Source organism: Sylvia atricapilla, chromosome 24, assembly GCF_009819655.1.
Source record: "Sylvia atricapilla isolate bSylAtr1 chromosome 24, bSylAtr1.pri, whole genome shotgun sequence".
Lineage (NCBI taxonomy): Eukaryota > Metazoa > Chordata > Aves > Passeriformes > Sylviidae > Sylvia > Sylvia atricapilla.
Genome location: NC_089163.1, coordinates 4,641,339 through 4,654,295, shown reverse-complemented (window position 1 = coordinate 4,654,295; position 12,957 = coordinate 4,641,339). Strand labels below are relative to the sequence as shown.

The 12,957-nt window shown below is 54.1% G+C and overlaps 1 protein-coding gene and 1 long non-coding RNA gene across 10 annotated transcripts in view; one reads left to right on the top strand and one right to left on the bottom strand.

Annotated features, from left to right (window-relative positions):
• SCMH1 (Scm polycomb group protein homolog 1) overlaps positions 1–11,767 on the top strand; it is a 67,329-nt gene extending 55,562 nt beyond the window's left edge. For 7 of the 9 annotated variants that reach the window (XM_066335314.1, XM_066335312.1, XM_066335313.1 and 4 more), the window contains 4 exons: positions 1,900–2,031; positions 7,458–7,661; positions 8,666–8,808; positions 10,853–11,767. In XM_066335314.1, coding sequence (XP_066191411.1) covers positions 1,900–2,031; positions 7,458–7,661; positions 8,666–8,808; positions 10,853–10,978 — 605 coding nt within the window. In that variant the 3' untranslated portion in view covers positions 10,979–11,767. The remainder of the gene's footprint in view (positions 1–1,899; positions 2,032–7,457; positions 7,662–8,665; positions 8,809–10,852) is intronic. The other 2 variants (XM_066335315.1, XM_066335317.1) reach the window with 2 other exon arrangements.
• LOC136371292 (uncharacterized) lies at positions 11,681–12,628 on the bottom strand. The gene is made up of 2 exons (XR_010745321.1): positions 12,402–12,628; positions 11,681–12,362 (listed from the first exon to the last, which is right to left on the bottom strand). It is a non-coding gene; the product is annotated as an uncharacterized lncRNA (long non-coding RNA).
• Between the last annotated feature and the right edge of the window lie 329 nt (positions 12,629–12,957).

The window sequence follows — 12,957 nt, the reverse complement described above, 5'->3', positions numbered from 1 at the left end:
CAAGGCAGGGGAGGTGGAATATCCCTCCCAGCTGTCCTGTCACTGGGAGGCAAGGACAACCCTTTTTCCTTTTCTCTCAATCCTTACCTTCCTGCAGTGTCCCCTCGCTCTGTTCCCCTGTGCTTGTTCCTTCTGTGGCTGAAACATGGGCCCGTCTTTGCCTTTGCACTGTCACAAAACACAGAATGAGTTAAAAACCTCCCTTCATCCCCACACTCCCCATCCTCTGAGGTGCACAGCTCTGTGCTGAGCAGGGCCTTTTCTCATCCAAGTAAATGATCTGCTTGTTCTCAGTATCCTTCTCAAAGTGAGCATTTATCCACTGATATCCTTCCCTCTCAGATTATTTCCTCTTTGATGATATACATTCATGAGGTTTATGTCATTTTTGGAACTGAAGGCATTTTCTTTTTATTCCTGATGATCTGAGTGCAGCTCTGTCTGTTACTCCATTTCTGTATTTTCTTAAAACTTCTCCTTTAAAACCAGAATTCTGGTTTTGGTTTATCCTCATTAATTTACACCGACCTCACTTCTGATTCCTAGGGTTAACTTCTATAACCTGGCCTGCTGTGTTTGCATTATTTTTAACATCAACCACTTAAAAAAAATAACCAGAACTTGGTGAAGCCTTTGCAAAGCATCACCTTATGTTGTGGTTCTGTGGCTATTGGGTGAAAAGGTGCAGTTTGACACAGGGCTATCCAAAGACATGACCAAGAGCATATGTTCCCTTGTCTGGGCAGTGAGTGTCTCTTACAGGAACTCATCCTGAGGATGGAATTTGTTTTTCTGGCAATGTCACAATGATTTTTGGTCATACTCCTGTGAAGTCCCAGGGCCTCAGTGCAAGCAGCTCTTTCATTTCCCTAAAGGATATTGATTGAACAAGGACCTTCTCTACCTTTGTGTTTCTCCTTAATCAACTCAGTTGTGCCCATCTGGCGTTTCCCCCAGCTGTACCCCTGTTTGTTGGGCATTCTGCATCTCCCTTGGTGTCGGTCCCGTTGCTCCCCGCCGTACCTGTTGCCCCTCCTGCCCCTGTGCCTGCCCTGTGCCAGCTGTCAGGGCTGCTCCAGGCTGCTGGTGGCTCCTGGCATTTGTGCAGGAGCATTTGACCCCTCTGTGCCCACCCCAGGAATGCTAAGAGCTCTCACGTGTCACCCGTGCTCGGGGTGGCTGCAAGGGCCCAGCTGGGAGCTGCTGGCCTGTGTGGGCAGGGGGCAGCTGGAGGGGCACCTCAGCTGGGACAGGCTCTGCCACCTCTGTGTCACTTACCTGGCTGCTGTCCCCATCAGTGTCAGTGCTTCCATTCCTTGTCCATCCACCCACTGACGCCGTGTGTGCAGAGATGTCCCAGCCCATCCCAGTGTCCCGTCTGCTGCACAGGGTATGGAGAGTCTCATCCCTGGGATGTGTCTGGAGAGGAGCAGCAGTGACAGCACCTGAGGGGTCCGTGGGGGGGGGAGATTGAAAATTGGAGTAGGTTTTAATCCAGCTCTGTGTGTTGCACAGAGGGGTTGCAAACCATCCAAGGCTTGTTTGCCGGTTGTCCAAGGGTTACGTGTATCTAATGGTGCCAGTGGAGTGAGCAGGAATTGTGTGAGATGAGCCAAGGGGTAGAATGAGGAGAAATGGATTTAAATCAATTAGAGGTGATATTTGGGTGAAATACAGCACAACGTGGCTAAGACTCTTTGTTAGTTTTCTTACCACCCTTTTTCTCTGAGAAAACCTGCAAACTGTGCTCCGTTGAGCCCTGCCAGCTGCTGGGTTGCAGCTCGAACAGGTGGTGGGTGCCCAGGCTGGCAATACACACAAGGCTCAGGGGACATTCTATCAAGACTGCATTTCCCAGGAGGTCTCCACTCCTAAAGAGGGCTTGTTCTCTTTTCCTAGACAGAAGCAGTTCGTTAGACGGCTCTCTGCAGGGACCAGGCCGGGGTACAAAGCGCTATTCCCAAGATTCCCCTCCATACAGTGCTCCTCTCTCCCCCAAGTTACCAAAGAATGACCGTCACCCTTTGGAAGGTGAGCACAGCGTGTCTCTTCCCAAAGCTGTTCCCAGTGCCCTGTCCTGGCTGCAGCAGGGTCACTTCTGCCCTGCCAAACCGAGCCGTGGCTTCAGGGAGCTGCTTTGCTTGTCCCCTGGCATGGGTTGTGCTTGGTATCCCAGAGGGGAGTGGATGAGCTGCTCTCTGGTGAGACAGGTTCCCCACACAGATGTGTCAGGCATGTGGAATGCAGTGGGAATTCCTTCTAACCCTGACAGTCATCATCTCTCACCACATAATCTGCTTTAATTTCCCTCGCTTGTGCATGGGATTAACAGTGCTCGACCTGCCCAGCTGCCTCAGTCAATCTGCCCTTGGATTTTTCCCTGAGGGTTTGCTGCAGCCTGTTGTACAGATGCTGATGTGCAGCTGTACAGCCAGGAACTTGCTGCCCTTTCCCAGGATCTTACCTTGTTCCTCACAGGCCTCCCTAAAAAAACCAGGGGGTGTCACTGGCTCCGCCAGCTCAGCCACACCATCCCCATCCCACGGCTGCTGCTTCCCAGAGCCCCTCAGGATACCATTGGTGCAGATGTGCTGGGCCATGGTCCCAACAGCAGCTGCAGGAGTGTGCTCGTGGGTGTGGGATCCACAGGTGTCCCTTGCATGCACATGTGGGAGATTTCCAGAAAGTCCATGTAGCTGGAGGACTCCCTGAACTGAGTAATCTTCCGTAAATACACTCCCACTTTTGTTCTGAGCTGCAAACCCTTCATAATGCAGACTGAAGATTTAATCTTACTAAGGCTTTTAATTAATGGATGGTGAAATCTGCCAAGGTGTTAGTCACAATTCTGTGTGACTGAAATGCCTAAAAAAACTGCTGGAGACTCCTGGGTGGGCTCACAGTTCTGTGGCTTCATGCTCTGTTGCTGTCCCTTTAGAATCCCCGTTCCCCTGGTTTTGCTGGGGTTGCTGATGGAGCTGTGAGTGCCCAGCCTGGCACCACTGTGGGTGATTTTGGTCTGTGTCCTGTGTTCTGCAGAGTCACTGACCCTGTCTCTGAGCACAGCTGGGCTGAACTTGCCCAGAGCAGCTGTGGCTGTCCCATCCCTGGAAGTCTCCAAGGCCAGGTGGATGGGGATGGAGCAGCCTGGGGTAGTGGAAGGTGCTGCTGCCCATGGCAGGATGGGGACTGGATGGGCTTTAAGGTCCCTCCCAACCCAAACCATTTCATCATTCTATGATGGACAGTTTCTGGTGGCCTCATTATCTCATTATCTAGTGATTAAAAATGTGGGGTTTAATTGTCACAGAGCTGAAGACAGAGGTGGTGTGTGGCAGTGCCTCACCTGTTCCAGCATACTGATAAGTCAAACTCTGTTCCCTGAGGCCACTTCTGTTTCTCACCTCCAAACGGGGGCTGGTTTCCTTCATTCCTCTGTGATGCATCAGCCACTGCATTTGAGGAACCTTTGGGACAGCCCAGCCCTTCCACCCCAGCAGGTGGGACATGGGGTGTTCAGCCTGTTCTTGAAGCACTGGATTGCTCCAAAGGTTCAGAAGCCTTGTTTGGGTGGTGAATATTGCACACTCTGTATTGTCAGTGATGAGAGAAGGTTTCCATAATGGGTAATTCCAAGGAGGAGCCTTTATTAGGTTTCTCCAAGATCGATTCTTAGTCTGCTTCAAAGTTTATTCAGTTATCCCTTGCCCTTCAAATGGCTTGTGCCATCTGGATGCCAGAATTCTCCAGCCTCTTCCAGAAAAGCACAGAAAAACAAGTGGGCAGGAAGTGTGTCTGCATGTGAGGGGGGTGATCCTTCTTGCAGCACCTTGGTCTGGTTCTGTTCTTCATCCAAGCAGGGAGCAATGAGGTGCAGTTTCAAATTCCATCTAGAAATTCATTCTTATCCCACAGCTAAAAGCTGTAATGAATACATCCTCCGCCACCATGAAATTGAGGTTCAGGCAGGAATATTTGCATTTCAGAGGATATATTTTAAGAACATGCACCTAAAATACTCAGATATTGAGTATTTCTTGAGCAAGGTACATCTTCTCATGGGAATGAGCTCTGTCTCAGACAGCAGCTCCTGAACACACCCCAGTTTGCCATATGGAAGGCTGTGAGCAGCAGTGGGACATCTCCATTCACTGTGCATTTGGCAAGAAGCAGAGACATGGGGAGAGGATCTCACATCTTACATTGTTTTTCCTCTTGCATCCAGTGGTGTTTGTGTGGCTTTTTAGTGAAACACTGCAGTCCCAGCACAGTGGGGACCTTCCTTCACAGCCCATCACTTGCTGGAAGCAGTGGGTGTTCAGGAGTAGTGCAAATCACATTTGTGCTTGTGGCCAAACTCCCGTGTTTTAGCAGTAAAATGACACTGTTGAGTCTATAGCACTATTTGTTTAATTAAACTTTAATTATCTGCTCCCTGCCTCTCAGCCACTAATTGTGGCATATTTCCCTACAATGTGCCAACTGCCAGCTTTTAGTTAAATCCTGCAGTTTGTGTAAGGAAATCTGCCTAAGGATCAGCCACCTCCTCCTCTGGCTCTGGTTATCAAGGGTGAAGGATTCTGGATCTTGCCTGAGTGCAGTTATGCTCTGCCACATGCAGGAGCATCTTATCTACAAATTCCCAGGGGCAGGAATCATTCCCCTCTTGCCTCATCTCCTTTTCCCTTCCCTGGAAATATCATTCATTGAGCAATTCCCTGTGTGCTTGTATTTCTAGGAAAACCCTCAATCTCTCTTGCACTGACCCTGCCACAAACCCCCCAGCTCTGCTGTAGTGTTACAGTCCAACCAGGCACTCACTCACCTGGGCAGGGGTAGGGAACCTGGGGATCACCATGTGCCTTCAGTTTTACCTCCTGGGCAAAAAAACATCGTGCTCCCAGGGCTTTATCCGTGGTCCTTGGGTGTGTGATCACCAGCATGTGAGAACAGGATCCCATATTTGCAGGATGCATCACAGCACATTCCTGTCATGAATTAATTCCTGTGTTAATTGTTGAGTGAAGTCAATTATGAGGATGAGTTTTGGATCCTCAGCCTTGCACCAACAGGAACCTGTGCATGTGCTCTCCCGGCCTGGGCCCTGAAATCCCTTCTGCTGATGCCAATCCCCATTGTGAGAGCTCTGGGGTTTTGGGAGCACTCAGACCTGTGTGTTTGTGTGACCCAGCACATCTGGGTGAGTGTCCCAGGACTTCCTGGCAAGCTGAAGCTCTCTGTCACCTCAGAAGGTGCTGGGTTTCCTTGGAGGGCTGAGATGCACAGCTTGGACATGTTCCCCTGCCCACAGCCACAGTCCTGTGACAGCTCAGAGGGCTGTGCCCACTGACCCCTCTCCTGCCTCTGTCCTTCCCTGGCAGCCAGCACGCTTCCCCAGATATTTAATGGGAAGTGTTTTGGGGTCAAACAGAACTATCCTGTTGAACAGGAGACCAAATGTAGTTGCTTGGAAGCAGCTACAGTGGAAAACCATTGGTGTGACATCCATGGGTGGGTCTGGCTGGGCAAGAGATTTCCAGCAGGTTTCCAGAGCAGCCAGCTCTGGTTTGTGTCCAGTCTGGGACTGAATTGCAATGGTGGGAGTGCAGGAGGAGTTTGAAGTTTTTCAGCAATAACCATGAGTCAGCAAACCATTTTGTATGCATCCAGAGGAGGTGAGATGACACTTGTCCATGCAGGAAGTGAGTGACAAGTGGGTCAGCACAGGACGTGTCACCAGGGGTGGCAGTCTGCACACCAGTGGTTGGGACCTGAGATTTTAAGGCTCTGCTGCTGTTTCTGGGCACACCCCAGAGACCTAAAAGCAAAGAAAGGCAGCAAGTGCAGGGTGGCAAAGCCCAGAGGTGGGAACAGCAATTACCCAGTGATAACCCCACAGCAGGCTGGCCAACAGCCAGACAAGAGTGTTCCCATTTCATATCCTTACAATGTGAAGCTCTGGAAGGTCAGGGCTGGACCAGCAGGACTGGCCTCTGGATCTCTGCTCAGGCAGCAGGACATGAGCCAGATCCCAGCTCTCACAATAGTGCCACAGTTCATAGAAATCAGAGCAATAAGGTGTAGCCAGGAGAGGCTGCCCCAGTCAATGGTACCCAACGTCTGCAGCACTTGGGAACCACTTCAGGCTCTGGCAAGCTGCACTTCCCTTCACTAGAGTGTGGCACCATCAGCTCAGCAAGGAATTTGGGAAGATCTCAACAGCTTCTGAGTCTCACAGGCTGCAGATCCTGCACCCTCGCCATGATCCCAGTTTAGTACAGCAGAGCTGTGGTGGCTTCTCACCTGCTGCTCCTGTGGTCTGGGAAGTGCCAGGGAAGAAGCCCAGGGCCTGGCCAGTGCTCAGGTTTCTGCAGCCTTATCACCTGCCGTGGTGGTTGTGTGGCAGCTGCTCAGGGCTAGGAGCTGCCCTCAGGTCCCTGCAGATGCTGGTGGAGGAGCTGCAGCTCCCAGCCACGTGTGCTGGCAGGTCTGGAGTGCACAGGCAGTGCCCTTCACTGTGGAGCTGCTTCCCTCCTGGGCAGGTGTTTCATCATAAAGAACACAAGTATTTCAGGGTGCCTTACCAGGCACAAGGACCACCTGGGCTGAGACTCAGCTGTGCCATAGTAAAACCTGCAAAGGTGGCCCTGCAATGGAGCTGTGACAGTGCAACAGCAGAGGCAGATCTTGCTGCTCAGCCAATGCAGCTTGTCACCCTGGACAGTCTCCTCAGCCCCTCTATCCCAGTAGTGCCACACACAGCTTCAAATTCAGTGCATTTCTGGAGAAGGTGAGGAAGCCAGTATTGCTCTAACACCCTGCCTGGGGAGAGCCTCAGCCCGGGCCCTCTGTGCATGTTCCAGCACAGGGAGTTGGCCTCTGATGTGGTTAGGCTGGAAAAGGGCCCAGCAGGAGGCCAGGAGGGGTGAGCAGCTCACCACCAGCGTGTTGCTTTTGAGGCCAGAGGACCAGTGCAGTGTGGGAGCATTGGCTGGCCCTTATGGCACAGCTCCCTCCTGCTCTGCACGTCCCTGACAGCCCAGTGCCAAACACCAGGGCCAGTCCCTTGCAGGCTGATGCTGAGGATGTGCAGTGTGTGACCCCTCAGGGAGCATCCCCTGCCCTACCCCACCCAGAGGGGCCCAGGGCAGTCAGGCCACAGGGCTGGGCCACAGCTGGTGGTGGCATGAACAGAGGAGCTGAACAAAGGAGCTGCTGCTCCAGTCTGAGACCGTGGTCACTACACCGGTTGGACTGGCACTGGCAGATGGTGACACATTTTCAGATTGGCAGCTGGTGAACACCAGGGCTCAGCAGTGCCTGGTTTGATCTCTGTGCTGGGGAGAGAGCAGCCAGGGGTGGGACCCAGTGAGTGCTGCCACTGCTGTGGCTCTGCCCCACACAGAGCGCGGGGCCGTGGCGTTCGGGTGCACTAACCGCAGCTTGGTGCGTTCCAGGTGAAACCTTTGTCCTGGCAGATGGCCTCCCAGGGCCCTTAGAGCCTCGCCTGGACCCCATGGACTCTGCCTTGAACTCTGTCAATTCATCCAGCCACAGCAGGAGCTCCAGAGACTATCGCCTGCCAGGATACAGGCACCTGCACCAGCCCTCTAGCCTCAGCCAGGGCAGCACCTCTGCCCTGCGCAGGCTTAGCTCTGGGGGTAAGAGCTCAGAACAGCCCTGCAGCTGTAAATTGGGCAATAAAGGGCTATTCTAACTCCACTTGCACCTTTCTAACTGCAGCAAGTACCAGAGGTTGGGCTCTGCACAGCCAACCAAGTCTGTTAGGTGTGATGGCACCTGGCAGGTGGCAGTTTGGACAGGTGACATTTCTCCTTTGGCTGGTGACTGGGTGGACCTGGAGGTCGCTGGGGAGAAAGGAACAGGCAGGAGCTGAACTGTGTCCAAGTGATAAATGGGTGTCTGAGTCCATGAGGATGGATTGGGAATGGCTGGGGAGTTGAAAGTTGCCTGGTGGGGCTGGGAGGATGGACAGATGCATGAGTGGCACTTGTCTGTACAGAGGAAGGAGAGCTGAACTGCTCATTAATGCATGTGGGGTGCAAATAGCATCATTTTAGCTGCATGGCATCAGTAAAAGCCTCTGAAAAGCTCAGGCTGCTGGTGCCTCCCCCACAGGTTTTCAAGCAGAGCTGAGACAAGGGTCTGTGCATGCTGGGAGCAGGACCTGTGCCAGCTCAAGCTGTGCTTTTGGACAAGGGGAGGTCACCTGTGGGTTCGGTCTGTCAGAAGGTGCAGCCAGTGAAAACATAAACCAGCTTTGCCGTGTTAGATGTGCTAAAGGTGTTGGGAGGGGAGGAGGAACCGTGCATGGGAAGGGATGTGGGAATGGCAGGGGGGTGTTCTGCTGAGGTGGGAAGTGTCAGCCGTGGACAAGGAGCAGTGGGAGCTGGAGACACACAAGGGCAGTGGGAGAGAGGAGACAAGGGCTCAGTGTAGAAGGTGCCCTGAAAAGTCAGGCCTAAGGAGAGGGAATAAGGCTTCGGTGCCAGGCCTGCCCTGCAGGAATCCGGGGCACACCTGGGACGTGCCCCTTGCTGTGTCTCTGCCCTGCTGGGGGAGAGGAGCTGAGTGGTGGATTGAGGGGGAATGCCGTGGGGCAGTGCCAGGGACCCCCAGTAACAGCTCTGTCTGGTGTCCCCAGGGTCAGACAGGTACCTGGGCTCCCGGGACGTCTCCCGGCTCAGCAGCCGTGACCCCTCGTCCTGGACCGTGGAGGAGGTGATGCAGTTCATCCGTGAGTCAGACCCACAGCTGGGCCCCCACGCTGACCTCTTCAGAAAACATGTGAGTGCCACGGGTCGTGTGCTCATGTGGGTGTGGGTTACATCTGGGAGGGGACGAATCACACAAACAAGATCCAGGAGAGTCAGAACACGGCAGCACTTCACACCAGATAGAGTTTTGTGCTTAATAAGATCTTCATAAATCCTGCTCGTGCCCTGTCTGGGCTTGGATCCTCATTAGCACCCCTCAAGGGCAGCCTGGGTGCATACAGAACCTCTGCAGTGAATCCCAGTGCTGAAAACACAAACTCTGCTCCTCCTGGAGTCTAATACTCACCTCGTGGCAAATTTCTCCTGGCAAGAAACACATTCCAAGTGGGATTCACAGAGTGCATTGCTGCTCAGCTCCTGTAACAGGGAGTCTCCTCAGGCTCTGGTCCTTGTGCACACCTATAAGTGTAAAACAGCTGCAGACACAGCATGGAGTTTGTACCCTGACAGCTACAAGAGAGGTTTGGCAGCTGCATGTCCTGAGCCCTGCAAGAGCTGTGTTCCCTCTGCCTTAGGATAAAGTCTGTGTTCTGGTGCTGCTCCTGAGGAGCAGCGGGAGCAAACACCCAGCACTGTGTCCTGCCCTGGGCTGGGCTGACTCAACACTTCTTTTCTGAGTTGGTTCTATTTTAGAAACACCAGTAATTGAGAAATGTTTGTTTTAATTATGAAAAGCTGCCAAGGGACAGAAGTGCCCTGGATTGTCAGTCCTAAGGAGAACCTTGCTTTTGTCTATGGAAAGGAAAGACAGATCAAACCTAGTACTGAAGATCCCTGGAGATCTCACCAACCTGAAAGCAACTGACCATTGACATAGGACAGGATTTTCTGTTGTCCGATGTTGTGACTTTAATTTTTCACTTATATGTCAATTAACATTTTCCTCATGGAAAACTGTCCCGTACAAAGCTCTGGACCCAGCCTGGCCTGGGTCATGGACAGGAGTGCTGCCAGGGACTGGGAGACTTCCACTGGCAAATGCCAAGTACAAAGCTGTTTTCTGGTTGTTCTAAGCTTCATGATCCATCCCCTCCTTAGTCTCAGGAGGGACACATCTGGCTCTGCTGTAAAGCATCAGATGCTTTGAAAGCTGCTATGTGGGGATGAGGAGCTCCACCACTCTCTGCCAGTGGCTGGGACTGTGCTGTGAAGCTCCAGAAATAGAACCACAGACTCATTCAGGCTGAAAAAGCCCTCTGAGGTTGTACAGTTCAACATTCCCTCAGCACTGCCAAGGCCACCGCTAAACCAATTTCCCAAGTGCCACATCCACATTTTTTGAACACTTCAGGGGTGGTGATTGCAGCCCTTTCAGGGAAGAAATTTTTCCTAATATCCAGTCACAGAGCTCAGACTCTTTGGGTTTCAGGATTTATTCCCTCACCTCCATCTTCAGCTGTGACTTCAGGGCTGTGTGTGTCACAGCAGGGCTGTCACCATTTGACACATCCTCTGCCAGATTCCTCCTGCCCTGGGATGGCAGTGCCCTGGAGTGAGCGATTGCTCCCTTGCACTGCACTGCCTCTGTCATTCCTGTCAGTGAGAGCTCCCTTCTCCTTCCTCCCCACCTCCCTTCAGGATGTGCTGGCGCTCTAAAAATGGCTCCTGGATGTTGGATCACCCAGCAGAATTCCCATCACACACATGGGTCGGGGCTGCAGCAGGGTGGATGTAGGGCTGCCTGTGCTGTCCATACTGGGGTGTCCCTACTGGGATGTCCCAACTGGGATGTCCTGACTGGGATGTCCCAACTGGGATGTCCATACTGGGATGTCCATACTGGGGTGTCCATACTGGGGTGTCCCTACTGGGATGTCCATACTGGGATGTCCATACTGGGATGTCCATACTGGGGTGTCCATACTGGGGTGTCCCTACTGGGATGTCCATACTGGGATGTCCATACTGGGATGTCCATACTGGGGTGTCCATACTGGGATGCTGCTGAGCAGGGCTCTCACTCCAGCCCTGCCGTTGCATTTCGGGCCTGCCCTGGCTGGGGCAGGGCTGTGGCTCCCAGGTGCCATCACAAACACTGTCCTTTGTCCTCGCAGGAGATCGACGGGAAAGCCCTGCTCTTGCTGCGGAGTGACATGATGATGAAGTACATGGGGCTGAAGCTGGGCCCAGCCCTGAAGCTCACCTACCACATCGACAAGCTAAAGCAAGGCAAGTTCTGAGAGGACTCCTGGCAGGATGGATCCTGGAAGCTCGGCTCCCGGCCGTCCCCACCCGCGCTCACCTGCCGAGAGGTTCGCATGCACACTCCCCCTCTGCCGCAGACGGACACTCCCGCCGCCGGCCGGGCCCTCGGGGCCCCACCCAGGCCCCGACAGAGCTCAGGAGGAGCCCGGCACAGCTGGCCTTGGCACCAGACTCGAGCTGTGGGCGTTGGGAGCGGAGGGTCTCTTCCCTGCTGCCCAGGCAGCACTTCTCCGTGAGCTCCTGCTTCCCTGGGATGGAGCAGCGCTCCAGGCAGTGCCCGTGGGGAGGGGACCGGCTGTGTGCCTCGGCTCCTCCTGCTCTCGCTGTGGCTCAGCGCTCCTGTGGCAGCCCCCTGGGCACTGAGCCTGCCCAGCCTCAAGGGGCTCAGTGCCCCAGTCCACTGTCACCCACGGCGAGCTCAGAGCATGGACCACCCAGCCTCATCTTCCTCGCTGGGGGAGCCCATCCACCCGCCTCTGCCTGCCCCAGCTCCTGCCCTGGCTGCAGCTGGGCACACCGAGCCAGGGCTGGGGGGCTTCCTATTTATTCCAGGCTGGGGAGGCCGTGTGGGGGCGTGGAGCCAGCTGGGAGAGCTGAGGAGCAGGGCTGGGCCTGGGCTGGCCTTGGAGGCTGCCTGGATGCTGCAGGACTCAGCTGATCCTTCTCGCCTTTTCTCCTTTTCTTTTTTTTTCATTTTGGAAATTTTTTTTTACTAAGGAGTTGTCTGTTTCAAACGATGAGATGATTTTTCTACCTGTGTTGAACTCGCAACTCTTGGTGGTTTTATGCCAGAGCTGTTGAGGTTTGTCTTCCCAGGGGCCCTCCTGCTCCTCTAGAGTTTTGGTCTGTCCCAGCTCAACGTGTGCAAGAGAGTTTTGGGTCTGGCCAGAGCATCCCGGGGTGGTGACCTGCCCTGGCATCGCTCTTCCTGTGAGGGCTTTGCCCTTCCCGAGGTACCTGTTGGTCTCAGGCAGTTTAAATGTATTTATTTTTGATGGCACTTGAGTGGTTCCCGTGGTCCCAGAGATGTTTCTGCAGCTGCACGAGGACTGTTGGAGTGCAGCCACCAGCTGTGCCACCACAGTGTCCCCTGGACAGCAGCTGCCAGCTGGGGGCTGCCTGGACCCCCAGAGCATCACTGGCACCAGCCTGGCCTGAGCTGGGACAGGGCTGACAGGACACAGCTGACAGGACAGGGCTGATGGGGCCAGCACAGGCTGTCCCCAGTGCACACACACATACACACACAAACACACGCTTCCTCTGCAGTGACCAAAGGGCTGGGACGGAATCTCCACTCCAAGCACTTCCTTCTCCTGTCCTCAGCTCACCCTCTGCATCCAGAGCCACAGCTCACACCTTCCCCTGCAGCCTCCAGGGCCTGGCCAGCAGCAGGACAGGCCCCTGTGCTGACCAACCCTCCAGGCTCTTGCACTGAGTCAGGTTTACCCCTAAGGGGCAAAGTTGCAAAAAAAAAAGAAAAAAAAACCCACCCCAAACCATAAAGTAATAAAAAGGCAAAATGGCTTTTTGTCCCATAGCGCAGCCTGCGCTGCCGGCCCGGGGCTGGGGCTGCTCACAGAGCCCCTGGCTCACAGCACGCCCCGGAGCCCTCGCTGTGACCGGCCCCGGGGCTCAGCCAGGCCTTTCCTCTGCACTTATTTTACCTTCATTTGTTTATAAATAAAAGGATACCAAGTTCCTCCCCGCTGTTTGTGCACTGACGGCAGCGCCGGGCTGAGCCCCGGCCGTGAGCGGAGCACAGGGACGGGCAGTGGGGGCTGCCCAGGACTGACCCCGGGACTGACCCCAGGATTCAGCCCAGCACTGACCCCATCACTGACCCCCGGCTGCCCCTCGGGGCAGAGATGGAGAGCGGGGCCAGGGTGGGGCTGAGGGAAGCGAAGTGACACTCAAATGGGACAGGATGGAATGACCCGGGGGTGATTCCTGA